A 21170-nucleotide genomic window follows, 5' to 3' on the forward strand; every position below is an offset into this window, starting at 1 on the left:
ATAACCTGTTAAGTGCTGCACTACTGCTTGCTTTTCGTGAGGTTGGCTCTTCGGAAGGGAAAGTCAGAGGACAGTTCTCCTTGATTAGTTCGCTGAGGAAAGAGCAAGTGTGCAAGAGCGCACAGGGGTGTTCGTGTAGTTGGGATGGGAGGGGAATATACAAGACGACTCTCTTCAAGCACATGGCCACAGCTCCTAGTACTACTGGCTCTCTTCGTATGTTGTCTACACTGTGATTTTCTAAATCATAAAAATAAACCACTTTTCCGATCCCAAATCCCAAATTCAAAATTCTTTAAATATTCCTGCTAGACTGGGAAGAACTAAAAATAAGTCTACTATGCCATTGCAGCAGCACAAAAACCTCTCTCTCTCTCTCTATATATATATATATATATATTATACACACACACACACACACACACAAAAAAAAAAAACCCTTAAATATCGTTCACAGCTGGAAAGCAGGAAAAAATTTAGACTTTTCTTATTAATAGGTGACAGATTTCTGCAAAAATTGATACATAGGTGCAAAAAGAGAAAAAGTTCAGTGACAAAAGAAGAGCTATAAAACAGGATGACTTTGGACACAGAAAAAAAAAATGCAATGGAGGATCCATCAAAAACTATGTTTTGCCAAATTCTTTACTTTGGCATGAGTTAACCGCAGCAATGGCAAATAGCATAATTTATACTGAATGTATTTGTCTCAAACAAATGAAAACGGCAATTATTATGCATTTAAGGATAAACATCTGAATTCCCTGCCTCCATAGAAAGAGATACATAAAATGACGGTATGAGACAAAGCAGTGAACCTCTTCAAAAAGACTGTGGCAGAAGGTACATTTGAAAACAGAGAGCTCAAGACTAATTTTCCCTTCTACAGAAGACAACATGTAATAAACATCCTTCAGGAGGCAGTAGGGATTTCAGGCACAGTTAAAAAAATCTGATCGTCAATTTAATGTTTTCCGTAGCATCCATCCCCCAAAGGCAGCACTAAGGAAAGAATATATCAATATTGTGATGCCAGTACTACTTTCAGAAAGTCAAGTTATTTTTCAGGAACCAAAAATTCTGAGATGTGTTGCTCTGACACACCTCCACAGCTACAAGTTCTAGCAAGAGAGCATAAACATGCCATAGAATAGTTGCCCTTGCCATTTCTAAATGCATATAGTAAGCCACTGTGTTGCTTTCCCTACATCTTTTGCCAAAGTTGAACACGTCGACATACCAACGTGGTACAAGACCCTTTCTCTCAGAGTAGCACATCTCAAGGAATCCCACTTACTGACAAAGACCTCGATCTTGAATACTGTAAGCCAAGTCCTTCATACCTCACCATTTATCTGGAATAGCATCCTGACGTTTAATAAAATGAATGCTCCTTCAAAAGCAATATGAATCTTGGAGATACCATCAAGAATGCTGATAAAAGCATAAACATACTTGAAACAACCAAGAAACATGTTATTAACACACAGATCTCTCTATATGGCAATAAGTGCTTCTTAATCACAAATCCCAACAATTTCTTTTGCAATACATTTATCAAGGCAGTACATGAAGCTTTCTGGGTCCTCCAGAACCTAGAAACTAAAGTACTCGCAATGGATTAACCACGGGGTGGCAGGGATGGAAGAGCTATTTTGGTTTGTTTTATTATGACCAACATAAGGCAGGAAAGGTCAGCTTTTTAAACATCTTAATTTTAGTGAGTGATGGCTTTGCTCTTATTTACACCTTTGCCCTTTATATGCATTTTATTGCCCTATTGTCTATTGTTATTCAATAGTTGTATGCATTTCATTTCAACTCCACTTGAATTAGAGATAACTTTGAGATAAATGTCCAAGCGCATTCTGATGTCTCGGTTACTGTCTAATGCACAGGTCTTGAGCCTACTCTTGCAGATTATACACAGGATAAGAGATTGTGACCCCACAGAGGCTGCAAAAGGTGCAAGTTGGTATCAGAAGGGGTACCCATGGAAGAAGTGTCCTTCAGTGATCAGGTGTAACTGAGACAGGTCTCTGGCACAAGATAATGCATTGGGACACCTTTTGAACACCTTCAAAATCCCTTCAAGACAGTCACATTTCCCCCACTTACTCTAGAAAATCAGATTGTCACTGCTAACAATGTTTTACAGAAAAGAGAGAAGGCAGATGCAATCACCCATTTAAATATTCTCCAGTTAGGGCTACGTTGGCACTGAAGCATGTCCCAAGATGCAAAGGACAGACTTTGTCACTGTCTGGACAGACTTTGGGGAGGAAATTAGAGCAAGGAAGGCCACCGGGCTGGGAGGGGGAATATCTGTGCCTCCTGAATGAATGAAATTTACTCTAAAATAGAAAAGCAAGTGCATATGCTCATCTGGAGAATCCTTCCGTTTTCTGCCTCCAGAAATAAAGACTTCTGTTCTACATGATGCAACGTATCAAGGGGTTCTTGGTCAACTGTCCTCATGCCCTGTCCTCTTGCACAAAAGCTCCAGTACAGAAGAGAGCCTGAACTCTGCACATACCTAAATCAATTGGTCTGTCTCCATTATTCAGGCAGGATGGAGATGCTCATAGTTCAGACCACAAAACTGTGAAGTCAGAGTTCTCTTTTGCAATGTCCATTTGATAACAAGATTTAGAGAACCAAGCCCTTTAATGCTAAATTTAGGCTATGAACAGAATGAGAAATAATGTGTTAAAATATTTATTGTGTCACATTTAATAAAGAGATTACAGGCAGGTTTGTGGAAAGGTCTTTTTAACAGAAATATTAAGCAACAGAACAGGTCATCCTGATTTTGAGTATCAGTCAAACAACAATATTGATCTTTTCCGTCCACCTAAAACATTAAGCCTTCATTTCTGAACCAGAAAAGGAGTGAGTTGTTGCCTTTCCAGCCTAATTGTCAGTTGTAGTAAGTTATTCATTATGAAGTTAATAATTTTTTAATACGACTTTAATATGAGTAAGGTACAGAGTCTTACTGAATTCAAAGGTCAAAACAATATAAGGCATAATACAGGGTGAAAAAAGATCTACAACACAAATTTCTGGTTGCTATGGTGAAGACAGAAGGAGCACAAAGTCACAATGGTTGAACGGATGAAAAAAGTATTTGGATACACAGCAAAAAGATGCAATGCAAACATTCAACAAGATACTAAAACAACTGATTTTATGCAGTAGAAAATTAAAGAATAATAAAAATCTGAAGATATAGGACTACATTGAAAATTAATGAGAAATCTAAAGTAGTGCAAAGCCATATACATTTAGCTTATCAGGACTCTTTCTATGAGAACACGACAGCACTGAACATAATTCCAGATCTTTATTAGGTTTTTGTTAGGCAAGTGATCTTACTGACTACAAAAGAACAGTTTATATATAAACTGTTATGTTAATTTTACATTGTGGCCCTTAAGATCTAATGTAATAAAAAGATAAACCATTCTGTTTTCAGGTTTAATTTAAATCATCACAGCCATTATGCAACAGGGGAAATTTAAACAAATGATGAAATACAGAAAAAAATACTATCTCAAATTTAAATTACTAAACTACGTATTTTTTCTATATTTATATATTAGTTTCAGTTCAAAGAACAAAAGATCCAATTGTGATCTATGCATTCTTAAAACTACAGTTTCCTTGCAGAAAAAGGATGAAATTTAAAATAATGTAGAAGTTAGGAGTTAGAAGGTGGAGATTGATAATAGTAGTTAGAATATTTCACATTCATTATTGAAATTTATTCTAGCATAGAAAACATGGTTTCATAAACCACATGCTGATTTTTTAAAATGTGTTTTTCCAATATAAACTGAAAAGAGCAATAACTGAAAAAAACAACAACTATGGTAAATTTAAAAATAAAAATCATTTTTTCCTCTAATAAGAGTGAGCTTTTATAACACATATCTGCATGCTTTTATAACACATATCATGCCTAAAATCAAGCCATATCCCATCTTAATTAAGTTATACTAGATACGGGCAAAGCAGTTTCCACACAAACTGGAGAAAGTCGCTTGCATTTGGAACACGCCAAGCAGTATCTATTGACTCAAAAGCAGCTTATAGGTTTAGTGTCCACTGTCCAAGATGGGAATATCTGGTTTTCTCTGAAACCCAAATTATATTGCAGATATACACATTTTTCTGAGAAATAACTTGGTTAAGAAACTTTGATCTGGCATATGAAGCTTAATATATAGGTAACAACTATATTAAAGTAAAATAAGAGTTGAACAAAGGAACATTACACTTTTGAAAAACCTGTCAAAATTGTGTGAAGAAAAATCAAGTTGAGAAAGGGTCCTAAAATATTTGTTCATAGAAAACAGCATTAATATATCTTTCAAACAAGCTAGTAGACAATAAACAATGAATTAATTCATTTTTAAATCCAATAAAAAATCAAAATGAAAGACAAACCTCTAGAGTGCCACACAGTACTTTCAGAATAAACAAATTGCATACCGAAATACACAATTCCTTAGAATTGTATATTGAAGTGTCAATTACGGTCACACAAAGCCTTTATGCTGCTAGAGCTGCTGTATCTAGTAAGTAATCCAGGCATCACAGAACAACCTTAACTTCTTGATAGGTGAATATAAACAATGTAGTCCACATTCTATAGGAAAAAAAAAGCTTATTAAATAGTAAAAGAATCGCCTTGCCCAAATCTCTGTATTGTAACTCCTTAGCAAGCCAGGTTAATAGCTACATACTTCATAACAGGCATTTAATAACCACCATGAATACTAGGCTTTCAGTCATACGCTGCATATTAGAAGTAAACTTTTTGACAACTGCTTGTGGACTTCAATCTGAATACTAACAATTAGTTTCTGAGATGTTCATTAAACTGAAAGGAGCATTTATTTTTTTTATTTTTTTTTTCATGGGAAGCTCTATTTTCTCCCAGTTTCTGTTCCCCCATTTGATACAGGCATCTAGAAATTCCTTTGGGGCACACTCTAGTGCCTGGATCACGGTACAGAACCTCTACCACCTTAAACTGTCCTCTGCCTAAATAATCACTTCAAAAGTATTTCCAAAGGAAGTCTTTAAATAATATTAGAAATTAAAGAGTAAGAGGCATGAAATAGTACAAGAAGTAATTTTTGTCTGGTTTTGTTAAACAGATGAGAAAAGCTAGATATTACAGGATTTACACAGTTCAAGAGATCTGATGGACCTGCTATATTTGAGCTGAAAACTGCTAGATTTACAAAAATACTGAAGTTTAGGAAAATTCCACTTAACATACCACCTTTTACGTCAAATCATAGGATCACTTTGGACATGTTTAAAGGTTGCCTTTGCCATTAACAGTGGTTAAGATATGATATTAGGAAGATGTGATATTAGGAATACTTAATGAGATTTTGGAAGTTGCAATGCACTGTGTGTCAAACAAAAGATTATACTATTACAGGATATCCTGCTTAAGCATATGAATTACACGGTTAAGTATTCTCATGGTCATCAAATTAAGCACTAAGCTCTTGTAGGCTCAAGCCATAACAAGATTGCAACTAAAGGCAAATGAGGCATATCTTCATTTAGATTATGCTTTAAAATACTCTTAATAAGCCAATTATTCAAGACTGTTCGAAAGATTACCCATTTCAAGTATTGATTTTGAACATATAATATAGAAATAATAATAAGGAAAACATATAAAATTAGTCAATGGTTATTTGTTTAATTTTATTACTTTATATAGAGTATCAACCTGAGTTTTGTTTTTCTTGAAGAAAAGTCTTGTAAGGTGGAGGCAAGGGGAACATAACAAAATAGGAAATACAGAAAGCCCTTACACTATTAATTAGTAACTGAGGTCACAAATTTAATTCATTAGAAAAGCACTGAGTTATATTTTGTAACAGATACAATTTCTATACCCATAATATTCCCATGAAGGTATGTAGAATATGAGGAAATCATAACATCTGCCTTTAGGCACCAATATTTTCAGGTATCAAATTTCCAAAGGAGAAAAAGGACTGTCGTGTACCACTTGTGTAAGAACACTCTGTAAATTACAGCTATAAAAGTAAGACAAATCACTAGAATTTCCCTGATACACGCACACATGCACGTATATAAGCATGCGTATGTATTCATATTAAAATGCAACATTTTGTGGGGTGAAGGGGTTAATACTGATAGAGTAATTACAGACAGTGCCAGCCTCAGTTCTTTGAATTTAAAAAATAAATAAATAAAAGGGAAAAAAAAACACACAGCTTTCTTAATGTTGCTTCCCATACAGAGATGATACCAACTTCTTGAAAGACAAGTGTAGACCTCTTTTTGTCCCACGAAAACAGTAAAAGCAGGAAAACAGTTTCCACACAAATAGTCCTTGCTTCCTTCTGCCTCTTTCATGGAATCTACACAAAATTCTGCTGTAGCCAAAAAGAAATATCATCCTCAGGTGACTGTCCACAGTGGAGAGTCCTTATTTTGCATCAAGAAAAATTGGAAAATATTGTTCAATTTAACAACGTAGATGGGTCTTTTGAGGCAGTATTTGTACTTCTCCAGTACAACAGGGGTTCAACACCAGCCCTCCCGAGCATAAACCCTTACACCTTCCCCAAAAAGTCAAGCAGTTGCACACTTTCTGCAGTTAGTTTCTATCCCCATTTGCTGTATTCAGACATACTAAAATCACAAAGGAAAAACGTTTTCAAATGCTTTTCCCTACTTTCATGTCCACCTTTGTATTGTGCTCTGCCTTTTGAGCATTTGTCCCACATTTTGGAGCCCATTTTTCATAACTTCTCTTTGGCAAGGTCATAAACTGCACATAAAGCTATGAGCAGGATTTCCAGAAAAACTTAAAGTAAATTAAATAACTAGTAACAATAAAATTCCATATACACCTTAAGCACTATCTACCTATAGCCTTTTAAACAAACAAATAAATTCTTCTGCTTATTCGAAACAGTTAACAGCACCATAAAACCCACAAGATAAGCGCTATTTATTTGTACTCAGCAACATGCGGTACGTAATAAAGTAATTCCCAGTAATTCCCAGCACTGAAAACCAAGTTGCATTTAAAAACTATTTGTTTAGCTAATATACAGCCATAATTTTTTTTTTTAAAAAAAACAAAGACACTGACTTCTGTAATTGAAAACTATCCCTACACACTAAGTATGCACAAGCCACCTCATTTTTTCCCTTGGAACTGGAAAGCAAACCAACAGCAAGCAGAAGTGTAGTTGATGGAAAGACAGGGTCAGCAACATGATTTTCCCAGACAGTATAAGCATTCTGATCTTAGAATAGTATTAATATATTTGCACACTAAAAGTTTATAGTTGCTTTATCATAAAAACCTAGGAGGAAAAAAGTTGAGTAAATTAAAAAAAATTAGTTGTATTTATGAATTTCTTACTCATAAGAGAACATTTTCCATTAGTTCATAGTCTAAATACTTAAAAATATTTAAATATGTTCAAAGATTGTGTATGAAGTGTAATATTCTTCATAAGGACGTGACAATTCTTTAAATAAAATAAAAACACTAAATGCTTTCCCTAATGTGAAAAGCAAATATAAAAGCAAAGAGATAAAGAAGAGTCAGTTAGGAGACTAGGTTCTAAGTTACAAGATGCATCCTGCTAATTTCACTGAAAATACGAACTCAAAGGAAAATACATGGATCTTACTTTTGCAAAGAAACAAGCTTCCCATTTTACAGTATGCCTGTATGCCTTCCAATTCCAAAGTGATGCGACCCCAGCATGGATTCAAAAGTACAATACATGTTGCCACCAAAATTAGTATTTATTAACAGTTCTCTCTCCTCTGTTACCAAATCAGTAGCAGATACTCAGAAACAGAGATCATTTACTGTGCTATGACACACTCTTGTGGTACGCTAAGGAATGAAGTGATCTGCCAATCATAAACGAAAAAGCAATTCAAACCCAGACGGCACCCCCTGCAAATGTTTTAAGATACAAGATTTCAAAATACTATATTAAACAGCGAATGGGAAAGGTTCGTATCATTCGTTCTTATTAATGTACTGTCATTACCTTCACGTGTTAGTTAACTGAGTAACCCATGCTGATAAAGGCCAGCATTCACCTGGATTTCCCTCACTGGCTGCAGACCGTGGCAGTAAACAGCCCAGCACTAAAGGACGGGTTTACCTTCACTCATGGGCTCCAGCCCTCCGTTTATCACCTCCGCTTCTATTCCACAGAACATTGAAAGAGCAATTTGGTTCATACTGCTACTCGATGTGCTACTAACAGCAAACTTTCTCCCCTGGCTTTCTTGCAGCTAGTGATCTAACCCCATTTGCTTTTAGCTATCTCTGTTTTTGATTTCTTTCCACGGTAGTGTTACAGATCTGTTGAACATATGCCCAGATAGCTCCAGCAAGGCGCAGTCGAGCCTTGAATCCCACTTTCCCTTCACACATTCCAGTTGTATCTGCACCCCATTTGATCAGCTTTGATCACAGTTTTCATTCGAGTAATTTCCTTGAACATTTCGTTGTTTTTCTCCATCTTCCCACTGTTTCCGGTTGATGACCCAATACTTTGAGATTTCATACTGAAATGCCAACAACAAAAAGCAGCTTTCTGGAGCACATGCACCAAGCAGGCTGCAGCCAGATTTTAAATCCCACAAGGCATCCCCCTGCATGATCAACAAAACGTAGATATAAGCAGGCACCCTAGGTAGGATCTTGTTACCCCTTCAAGCTATAAATATGCATTGGAAATTTCAGAAAGAAATAGAAGTAACCGTGAAAACAGTAACAGTGATCTGCAATAGGCAGAAGACAAAAGCTGTTGCTGACAGCTCATCCACCTGCGGACGCCCCAACATTTGTTAACGGATCTTTCTTTCTCTACAGGCCAAGATCCCAGAAGGATTTTGGAAACCTAAACATTCCCTTTCTGTGTGACAGACCCGGTTAGAAACTGTTCCACTGACGTATCTGGGGCTTTAAACAATTAAAGGATAAAATGAATGAATAAATAAATAAGAAACAGTTGTCGGAACAATGAACTAGACTTAACTCTGTCCAAGCAAACTCTTTTTGCAGTAGCTCCCATTCAAACTGAACAAATTAAGAAAAATCAAAAATTCTTACTCTTTCAGATCAACTAAATTTTATTCGTTCTTACAGAGTTTTGGCAATTTGTTTGCTATTAATGGCAAAAAAAAAGAAAAAAGAAAAAAAACCTACAGGAACTTTATAGTATACACACAGTTTATTATAGTTGCCTTTTTCAGAGAAGGTTTTATAAAAAGGCCGATTTAGTGAGTCTCCTATGACACTATCCAGGCAAGCTATTTGCAGAATCCTGCAGAACCAGGAAAATACATGGGAAATTTATCTTGAAGATACCAACTGCATTTAAAAACAGCAGCCTGTATTTTGAATATTCCCATGAAGTAACCAACTCACTTTTCTTTATATAAGACTCCTCTTTACTAAGAAAATAAATCAGGCATTAGATGAGATCACAGGATATTTGCCAAGAGTTACCAGGTAAAAAGGTATATACATAGTCTCATTGGGTAAGGAAAGAAAATGATCTTAACCAGTCTACTTATGAATAAATTTAATGCTTTGTTAGCAATAATGCTTCATCAAAACCAAACAAAACTCAAAGGTTCTGCCTTAAATATTGCCACTTTCTGCATGGCAAAACAGTGTCTTTGTCTGAATCCTTTTTCTATAGCTGCGCAATCAGAAGTTACTGCTCCATTAAAAAAATAATATCCCTGCTTTTTCTTGTTTATTGTCAATTTTCTTTGAATCAAGTCATTCACTGAGAAACTAAAAGGTAGATTTTTTTAAAGGACAAAAAAAAAAAAAACTCTCATGTAAAAAATGTTAATAATTTTCATCAACAGTGACTTTGAAAGTTTGCCAGTAACGTTTGCCAAACATTTCTTTTCTTGCATTCAAATTATTTTTCTATGCTCCTGGTGAAGAAAAGACAATAAAAGGACTGTTGTAATGAAGATGTTATTGCACTCAACTATAGTGCTGCCTTCAGTCTGATATAAATGCTTGTAACACAAGATTAGAAATACATTAAAAGCACCAAGTGCATAAACATGTAAAAAAAGACTTAAATAAGAAAAAAAAAATGCAAATAGGCTCCTAGAATTTTAAATATTGTGTGTAATATTAAGCCAGAGCAAATTAATTCTTGAAAGACCCTTGCAATTAAAGGACAAAAGTATGAGATGTTAGGGTCACAGAAAAATTAATCATTTTTTTAAATGAAAAATACTTAAGTTGATCAAGTACATCATGAATTTTTGTTTGCTTGTTTTTTAACTTGTACTTTATTTTTCAAACCTGTCTTTTCATTCCACTGGCATTTATATTTTAGGTCATATGATGTCTAGCAGCAAGTTTTTCCCCACTCTCCCCCCAGCCTACATGAAAATAATATTTTTCTACTCCAAGATTTCACTTATTCCCATTTTAAAATCATTCTCTACTAGAAATCAATAAGCAGACACTTATTCCTTCGGGAACATCAAATCCTCCCTGTTCTGGTCGAGGCTTTCCCTCCAGCAGCGCTGCAGAATAGGACTGGGTTGTTTTGTTAGCTTGAACGTGCTTTTACATTCTCTTCAGACAAGCCCACTGCAGACTAATACTGCATTTTGGAGAGAAATCAATTATGTTGGGAGGGAAATCACTTGCTTGAAGGTGGTGGTAAAGGTGAACTGCAGGAACTACTCCCTCAAAGCGCTTCACTGAGGAGAACACAAAACATTTGGATATGTTTTGAAGCTAACAGGAAATAACTCATTTGTGTTAAAAAGCAAGAGGTGATCACCTATTAATAATAAGCAGTATTAAGGTTTGGGGGTTTTTTGGCGGGGGGAAAGGTGAGGGGCTGTAGTCTGTTAGCTGTTTTTTTTTTTTTTTTTAATTATCACCAACAGGAACATACTCCATGTAGAAGAATTTAGCCACAAGGCTAAACAGTGAGGCTCACAGGAAACATACTGAACATAATGCAACAGTTGTATCTGTACCCATAAGTATTATGGTTTATTTTCAACATCCATCACTAATAAATACAAACAACTAAGCCCCCCCACCCAAGTGGGCAAACATTCACTAATACAATTCACTAATAACCTATGCCAAATCCACACCAACTTAATGCCAACTCCCATTCCCTCAACATCTCCTTATAGTAGCCTTTATTTGCCCGCTTATTATTGGCTTGGCGGGTGGGAAATGAATATCCAATTGCTCTACGCAAAAGAAAAGAAAAACATTAATTGTAGAAAAAACTGTTTTTCTAAACCTTCTCTAGTGATAAAAAACAAGTGAGCACAAATATCTTTTAACAGAGGGACAAAAAAAAAAAAAGACTGAAACACAAGGTAACAGATAGAAAAAAAAAAAAAAACTTATAAGATGTGTGCTGAAAGCAGAGTTAATCATCCCAGTAGCCCACTAGGACCTTTTTGAAAGATACTAGCACTGATCAGAGACAGCGTGCTACCTAAAAGTATCTCAAGAAACAGAAGAAATCATAATAAAACAGGATTAACAGGATTTTTCTTAAACTACAGTATCTCCTCCCAGGCTGCCTCCTTTCCACTATTCTGCTAGAATAATGTGCAGACTTTTACTAACAGTCTGGATCTACAAATCACTGAGTCTGAGGTAAGGTACTCATGACCCAGTCATTGAATGCAGTTCATCCCAATCTGCCATAGTAAGAAAATTAACTAAAAAAAACCCACAATTTATAGCTTATTTATTTTCTTATGTGAATATATTTATACCTGTATTTATACATATATAAAAGCTATAAATTATTTATAAATAATTATATTTATTATGTATATATAAAATAAATGGCATTGTCACCTTATTCTATTCAAACACAAGAGAAATATAATTTTAAAGATCACATGTTAATGCTCTCTTCAGATTTTTATTAATTGTTTTCCATATATTTGAGGAGGGGGGGATGTAATTTGCATTCAGAAGTCATGTTTTAGGAGTTATTCACATTCCACTTCTTTAAACAGATTTAGTAGTTATTCTAAAAAACTGAAGTTTTTCCCTGTCCATGTTGGAGTATTAGTAAAAGAACATGCCTATTTTTTCTCCCCTCAGAACATTAAAAAATAGATTTAATTTTGGCAATGTGTTAATGTCACTAAAAGAAATATGTTCAGTATTTTAGATTATATTTTGCTTTTTTACATTTCTTTGAGACATAGTCTAAAACAGCCGCATATTTTACATGCTGCAGGTACCTAAGGCCTGTGCTAAAGGTCAGGTTCATCTGCCCACTGCAGAGAGGCTCTTGAAAAACCGAAAGGAAGGAAATGATTTGCACAGACACTTGACAAAGACTACGGAAAATTCAATGTAAACTCCCCCCTGTAGCACTCTAGTGCACCTCTTTTTTGTTTGTTCCTTCACACCAGGGCAGTATGTCTGCTACTTATGTAGATGCACATTGCTGCCTTCTGGATCCACTGAAAAGCAAGAATCCCCATTTATGGATGCAATACATCCTGAAGGGAAGACATTCTCCAACAGTTACCCCAAGCTTACCCTTTAGCTTGCTTTTTACCATAGTATGAATCAAACAAAAGCATTTATACCAATCATCCAAAGCAGTGAAAACTGTGTTTTAAAAAAGATCATGCTTACCTACAGTATAATTAAAGCAAAATATTCACCTTTCCCTTTGAAAAGGGGGCTCCCTACATAAATATCCATGAAGGCCACCTTCCTAAAGCCTAAGCATCTGTATGCTTTATATCCAAGTTTTCCTCATTGAAAAGAACCCTTTCATAATGTAAGATAACTATAAGCTCTAAATATCTCTTCTGGGCGCTTTCAGAAAACCCACACAATTGTCTGGGTTTTACACGCATGCCAGAAAAGTGTTTTTCTTTCAGAAACAGAAAGCTGTATTTTAGTCATGATTAAGATTTTTTCATTTCCCTGCAGATGCAACAATCATGTTATTAGTCCAGGTGTCATTTCTTCTATTTGACTAGTTAACTAAGTCCTCTTTGTGTTACCAGAATGCCTCAGAGAAACCTGTCACAACTAGAAAAAAAGAGAAAATAAAATAACATCAGAGGGATCTATACTGACCTTTTCCAGACACCTGGCAGCAGGGACAGCACTCCCAGGGAAGTTCTTTAGTTGTGAACAATCAGCTCTGGCACCAGCCCTGCAGTGATGGGATCATTCGGGCAAGCATTCCCATTTTAAATACCATTCTTCTTCCCTATGATACTGCCTTTAACTGTCCTATGAATCAAACTTTCCCCCTACCTTTCTTTTTTTCTTTTAAAAAATCAAATTGCTTCAGTTTGGCTTTTTTGAATGACAATGCAGCACTTTTGTAGCATTCACGAGGTCGCTTGTAGGCATGGAAATCTTGTCTGCTTGATCATTTGCCTCTTTCATAAAGCTCCCTGTCCTGAAGTGGATTACCTGCACGTTGGATTTCCTTGGCTTGTTCTCTCTGGGTACAACATTAAGTTTGTGATCACTACACAAAGAGCACCTGTCATTTGATACCGAGCATTCTTGTTTCCCCATCTGATGTTTTAGGCTTTAGACAATATAAAAACGCCCTGTAAGCTTTGCTCCAGCTCTGCTGCTCTGTATTTCACATGTCAGTCAACTATAAATGAGCTATTTGGTTTCATGTTTTCAAAGAATAATAGTATATAAGCTATTTCTTTGGTATCAGTGGTGCCAGAAAGACTTGTTTCACATTTACACATTGATCTGCAGCCATGACTGTAATCCTGATAAATCCCAAACACTTGATATTTCTTTTTACTTCTTTCTCTTTCAAACCTCAAATTATCTCGGTACCGCATCTTGCTTTCCGCCCTCAAACAGGACTGTTGTCTACATATCAAAGAACAGCAGTGCAGACCATCTACACTCACTTTATTTTCAAAATAAAATTTTTCAACTCGTAACATTTTTTTTCTACCTGATTATAAAAACGCTCTGGGTAGGACCAGTACTTCTACAATGGCATCCATAGGGAAGTGATTTTTCTTTCTTACTTTTATTAACTGCTGCCACAAACTAATAATTTCAGGATTCCACAATCTTTTATTTCAGTGTTGGGGCATCTCACAATAAACTTCAAACATTTGTTCATAGAGGGAGGGGAAAATATACATGCACTTCACAGGCATAATCCAATCTCTTACGTAGTTGCACTGAAAATAATCTAAATTGATCTATACTTCCAGACTTCAAACTAATGTTCTCCTCCTACAACCCATATGTAGCAGTACATCTTCAAAGTTTTTTATGACAAAAGAGTAGTTTTTCCATTTAGTCCTTGCCTATTTTATCTGCAAAGCACATTATTTCTTTAAGAATACATATTTATACCAAATTATGAATAGCACTGTCCAATAAATTACACCTGTTTCCAATAATCTGCTACAAGACCATGGTCAGTCACTGACATTCAGGCATTTCTTATTGTTCTATCTCAAAATGCTAACTTAAAAAATGTATTACATTCACAGAATGTTTCAATTTCTGGAAAGTGAGTAATATGCTTTTATAACAAATAGGAAATTAAGAGAAATTATCTAATTCCACCCATACCTTCTTAAGAGGACTCTGAACCATTAATCAAGCAGGTTTTGTTTGCTTTTAGATAAAAGAAAAAAAAAAGGAGCAATGTAAAAACTTGAAAGAAAGTGGTTAATTCACTGTATTTCTCTCCTCCCTCAGGGAGAGGGTACAGGGTTTTAGGCACCCCAGTCCAAGAAAAGTCAATATGATTAGAGGACAGAAAATTGCAGTGTATAAGAGCAGGCTGAGAGCTGCGATGGTCACCCAGGATAAAGGCGGTGGCGAGGGGACTCTCACCAATAACAAAAACTACCTAAAGAAAGGCTATAAATCAGATGGAATCAGCCTCTTCCCGGAGGTCCAAAATAAAAAAACAAGTGGTAACAGAGAAAAGTCCTAACAAGCAGCATTCCATCCAGATACTAAGAAAAGTCTTCCCCATGATGGTGTTGGGACATTGGAAGAGGCTGCCCTAGGGGCTACAAAAGCTCCATCTTTGGGGGCAGCCAGAATTCAGTGGGAGAAAAGACCAGGCAACATGAACTCGGTTGGCTCTGCTTTAACAGAGAGTTGAACCAGGTGAGTTCTAGAGATCCTTACAACCCAAGTAATTCTTCAAATATATGATCATCTGTTTGACCTTCCTGATATTGTAAGGTGTTAATTTTGATGATCTTTGCCTTAAGCTACTGTTCAGTACTTTTCCTACAGTCTTAAACCAGTATCATTTTACTTTTTAGCACTTGTAGTGATACTTCTCTCACACCTCTCTTACCACCCTCATTTTCTATTCAGAATCAACATCACTTAAAAGTTCTATACTAACATCTGCTAGAGTTCAGAATGTATTCTATTCTGTACTATTTTCTAGTAGAAATTCCTCAGTGAATTATACACATACATCTAAGACTTCCTCTTCTAGATCAAAGCTTTTGTAACATCAGCTGTTAATACACAGCAAGTGAACATGTGAATACTTCAATCTAGTTTTACTTATCAGAATGAAAATCAGTTAAATCATCATTGAATATTCTGGTCCCTCGCTTTCTCAATTAGATATTCCTTTTTTTATACAAAAAACAACAGCAAAAAAGAAAAGTATACATAAGCAGACCCCTTTCATCACAGTTGAAGCCAGCTCATGCTCTCGATTCTACCATTTGGCTATAGAATAATTTAAAAATCCTTTTGATTTTCTGGTGTCAGAGACAAAACTTTAGAGCTTTTTAGAAGAGTCAAGGACTGTTCCCAAATTCAGTGCAGTGAATAGCTCAATGATTCTGAATTAGAAAGTATGGTGCTAAATCTCCTCAAGACTGAGAAGGGTAGAAAAGAGAGGTATCCAATTTCTTTGACAAGTGGTGTTCTTACTAACAATTTGTATGTAAGCTACAAAGAAGCATCTCCTCTCCCCAAGCGTCCTGAGAACAGAAACAGTTTCTGTGCCCTAATTTGTACTTGAATTTGTGCTCTTACCAATACAGCCACCAAAATACCCAGTGGTGTCTGTCTACGTGTTTAAGTGTTCATAGCAATTTTTTGTGAACCCACTGACTTGAACAAAGGTTAAATTTAGTTTCATGTTGCTATTTAGACACCTGCTTACTTGTCTAAAACACAATATTTGCTGTCTCCACCTCTTTCAGAAAATTAAGCACATTCTTGTCCATCCAGGTCACAATCATTTCAAAAATTAAAAGTTACAAGTCTCATATGCTTAAAAAAAGTAAGTTAGGTTTGTTTTGTTAAGTTTTATCAAAACCATGAATCAAAATGAGCTGGTCCATTCAGTCAAACTTTGATGGGATATTAATCTCATTCATGTGATGTTCCTGCTGCCTGTGGAGATTCACAGTCTTCTAAGATATTAACACCCTCTGGCCTCAACATCTTGTCTCCCAAGTTTTGCTGTTTAATTACAGATAAGAAACAGCACTTCCTTGAGTGACTCCTAAACTCTGCATCTTACTCTTTCAGGGAGCTTTATTAGGAATTCTTTTAATGCTATAAACACACGACAATTCTCTCTCAGACTTTTTCTAATAGATTCAAGCAAAAATGTTTATGATCTATGAGATTTTCTTGCCTTTTTATTCTTTCCACAATATTTTTAATAACATCAGATATTAACATTAATAAATTGTAACTGAAACATTAAAAAAGCTACTTTGCCTTAAAAAAAAGCTGCAGAGTTCTTGTTACTTCAAAAAAATACACAAGATAGCAAGGCGCGAGGGGAAAAAAAAAGGGGGGGGGGCGGTGATTGAGAACCCTTTGCACTATACTACATATTTCATTCTAAATTATTTTTTAAACTGACATATATGATAATTTCTTTTCCATTTGGAAAATTGAAAATCAGAAAATGAATTAATCATTACACCCTTTTGGTTACTCTGAAGCAGTAGTCTCTGGGGCGGGGGGCAGGGAGTGGCAAGAAATAACAGGGAAATTTGAACATTTTATGTATGGGGCAGAAGAAGCCTAAAATGCTAACAAGACTACTTCTAAAAAAAAGACAAAGAGGTTTAAAGTCAGGAGTACTTTAAAGAGTTTGCTCTTCCACAGGGCTGTAAAAGCAGATCCAGGAAGAAACTAAGCAAAATATCATGGGAGAGCTATGTTGCTACATGCTTATAAGAACGTAAAAAGTCATTAAAAAGACTATTCTCCTCTCCAAGGAATCGGAGCACATCAAATAGCATATGTATTCTGAAGATAAACATATCACCTTCTGAATTCTACATTGGTCATAGTACACTGTCAACATTTTATAAACAACTTTTCAAAAGTAAAGTCTGACCTATCAAGAAGCATTTCTTGACTTTTTTAGTAAGATTTTCCTTATAAGTCATAAAATTTTTATTGTTTTGTGAGTAAAAGAGCTGAAGATTATTTCTTTAAGCAGTTTGGGATTTTCATTTTCCCCCCTCATTCCTTTTAAAAAACAGAGCAGTAATGTTACATACAGAATTATTTCATGTAGTATTTAAAAAGGAAGAAAAGGAAATTAAAGGAAGAAAATTAAAGCAACCATTTGCTTACCCTTCTTTTGACAACAAAACGTATGCTCCAATTTGCAAAGCATGTCAGCATTCTCATATTTGTCCTCTTCTGCCTTAACCCAAAAACAGGATTCTGTCATTTCCTGAGGTCTGATCTATAAACAAGAAAGAGAACAAAACTTTTATTAATCACATTCTTTTAAGGCTACATATTAATTCAGTTTTGATTATTTTTACACTGAAACAGCATTTAATTTTTAAAATACATCTATAGAACATGGCTAACTGTAGTACCTGGATTTCATATTTCAGAGGTCTGTAAAATACAGCAAGTATTGGTACAGGTAAACAACTCAGAATTGGTAAAGTGCTTCTGATTCAAGATAATAAACGTTATAGTAAGTTTAGTAAGTATTTTTGGACAGAACAATTATATCAATGTAATGCAGTGACAAGACAGTCTCTTACCCAAGGTCTAAGCACAACAAACTATTTTTGATCTAGATTTTAAACTTAAGCAAGTTTTAAGTCATCTCTGAACACATGAAAAAACACTCTATATTTTTACATTGAGGCTTTGGTTGCTTTGTAAAACTCAAGCTTTTTAAATTGACTTATTTGGAGCTAAGCAGCTATAGTTCCCAAAACTCAACTGATTGTTCCAGAGTAGAAAAGACACTTTTTTTTAAGCACTAAAACTTCATATGAGAACATCCACACAAAGCACAAATGGAGAGACCTGCAGTGTCTCTTCCCACAGTCCTGACTAGATAGTTGTACAGATACAAGACACTTGTCTTGAAGTATCAGTTCAGCACTATGACTGACCCAATGTAAGCAGTTTACTACCTGATCAGTTGCAGCAGGACCCAAGAAGCAAGCAGGTATCAAGGCTGTATTATTTCTCAACCAGACCTGGCTTATCCAGACCACCTGCCCAGATGATTAATCAGAGCAGTGTAGTTTTCAAAAAGCAATAAAACTAATGTAAAGGTATAAAGTCTTCATATACGTTCTTAAATAATTTTAACTAATTTATCAATTACTCAAGATAGTCTTATTTCTGACAATCCATTTAGCCTAAGTTCTATGTTTTATTTTACACTAGAATTTTACGAGGCTTACCTTAGACCAGTTGAATCTTTTCATAGTAATTTCGGGCCTGAATTCTTTTTTAGGCTTCAGACCAAATGGCAAAGTGTGGGGAGGTGGAGACGACTGTGCTCCAGGCAGGCCTGGTGGAGGTGGTGGTGGTGGAGGAGCCCCAAAAGGTAGAGGAATTCCCACACCATTCAGAGCTGGTGGAAGAGGAGGGGGAGGTGGTGGTGGTGGGATTGCTCCATTAGAAGGCAGCGGCGGAGGAGGCGGAGGCAACTGATACGGTCCTGCAGCTTCCAGGGCAGCGACAGATGCGTCTCCACGTGGCGACGACAGAAATCCAGGTGGCAAGGAGCCATACTGATAAGGAAAAATATTCACAACTTCTAATAAACAACATATCACAACAGCCAGAGTTTGTAAATTAAATCCAGAAGCCACTGGGTTTATGATTTTACACTATGGGGACTTCCAATTACAAGTGGACATTCAGGCTACAAAACACGTGGAAAATGAAAAACTGCAGTGTAACCCACTTGTATGGTGAAAGCTTATCTAGACTGTCAGAGTCCAGCACATATTAAAATATAACTTCAATGTCTCCAATATTCTTGTTTGCCCTACAGAACAGAGAATTATCACCAGGATTTAGTAATTTAAAATAAATAGCAGAATCCAACTAGATTAGTAATTCACTTTTTGGAGCTACCACAAACAAACCAACAGAGCTGAAGATTAGACATTTTGCTACAGATGAGCACTCTCATTCTGCAGAACTAAAAGGGCCAAGGAATTACAAAAAAAGTCCCCTCCCAGCCCTTCTTTTTTTTTCTGAAGAAAAGGACTTAATACAAACAGTGCTGCCTTAAATCTGTAGACACATAAAACTAATGGCCATTATATTTTTAAAATCGGGAAACGTTACCCTTTATAGTAAAGTCAATAGGAAATGCAGCAACTGCACAATATTGTATAGCACTTAATCAAGCAGATTTGACAACTATATTAATAACTTTTAGGATGTTGCACTGATTTATTATTCTAAATGGTGAAGATCTATACTGTATAGGATGGGTCTTTTTAATATGCATGTCTATAAGACAAAAACAATTGCCTGCTATTTGAACAACTTCTATAATGGATTTCAAATATTACTGAGAAATATTTATCTACTAGTGATAATATCAACTTATTCAACTGATAGTTATAAACTGGAATAGTCCATTTCATTTTTGAACTGCACAAGGGAATACGGTAAGCAAAGGATAAAGATTGTAAAAAGGAAATAACTTATTATCAAGGAATTTATCAAATAAGGTATTACTGTTTTTTGAACCCCTGAATGTGTGTTCCTTACACTTAGAAGCAGGCACTGAACCATTAAGTTCTAATAAATGAAGGAAAATTAATATGAATGAATACCAAGTAAAACACAATATGGTCACATAACATACAGCAGAAACAGTAATGGTAAATTGAAACTGATGCCAAATGTAAAACCAAACATTCCTCTTTGTTTGAAGTAACTGAAATAATTCATTACTTTGTTTACAAAGTATTTCAAGAAACACAAATTGTAGGGAACTCTAGGTATAATAATTTGTAAGTAGAATACTAAATTGTGCACACTATCTATACAAAAAAAAAAAGTTCACTCCAGTGAACAATAAAACAGGAAAAAAAAGAGAGAGAAAAGGCTATTTCGCTTACAAAATGATGAGGTGGGTTTTTTTTGTTTGTTTGTTTTGTTTTGTTTTTTCGGGAATTGTATAGAGAACTATTTTCTTAATCCATGATATAAAGCTGTCAATAAAAAAACAAAATCTTGGAGAAGCAACAAGTTTTGCAATTTTCCCTTTTTAAAAATAGATTCTGACATTAACAGTGAATTCTGACCAGAAATCTGAATCAGAAGGATATTTTTAAAATATTACCAAAACAAAGATGAACTAGTTTTACTTATTAAAAAAAAAAAAAACTTTTATAAAGTCCAATCAAAACATATTTCTTCATCTCCCTGTACACGTCCCTCATTGCTGCCTTTCTTCTGTCATTTTAGGATTGCAGCTACCACACCTACTCTAAGGTACAGGAAAAATCACTTGGTCAGTCTTGTTACACAGATATTAAAGCTGAAGCAGTTAAGTGAAATATCACACAAAATCCACATTTCTTCTCTCCATCATATTTTAAAGTATTTATTAAAGTTTGAAAATTAAAAAAAAAAAAAAACAGGAAGTGGTTTTATGTAGCCACAGGTTATTTCTTTCACTGATGGATATCCATGGCAAGGCTTCAGCAGAATAAACTATATAACGAATATTTTCCTGCGAAGGGATAAAGATCACAGTGCTGAATGCTAATCTAGGAGCATAAGACTTATTACCCTATGTGGTTAATTACTTTTGAAATATATGACACTGAAAGCA

General features: G+C 35.3%; 1 protein-coding gene across 1 annotated transcript in view; it reads right to left on the reverse strand.

The window, feature by feature from the left end:
- Positions 1-21170, reverse strand: part of DIAPH3 (diaphanous related formin 3) — a 140098-nt gene that overhangs the window by 76148 nt on the left and 42780 nt on the right. Inside the window, exons 15-16 of the mRNA XM_088534125.1 lie at positions 18769-19101; positions 17684-17798 (exon numbers count right to left, since the gene is read on the reverse strand). Coding sequence (XP_088390251.1) covers positions 17684-17798; positions 18769-19101 — 448 coding nt within the window. The remainder of the gene's footprint in view (positions 1-17683; positions 17799-18768; positions 19102-21170) is intronic.

The sequence above is a fragment of the Tinamus guttatus genome, unplaced genomic scaffold (genome assembly GCF_059628265.1).
Source record: "Tinamus guttatus ecotype Peru unplaced genomic scaffold, ASM5962826v1 Tinamus_guttatus_pri_ptg000544l, whole genome shotgun sequence".
Lineage (NCBI taxonomy): Eukaryota > Metazoa > Chordata > Aves > Tinamiformes > Tinamidae > Tinamus > Tinamus guttatus.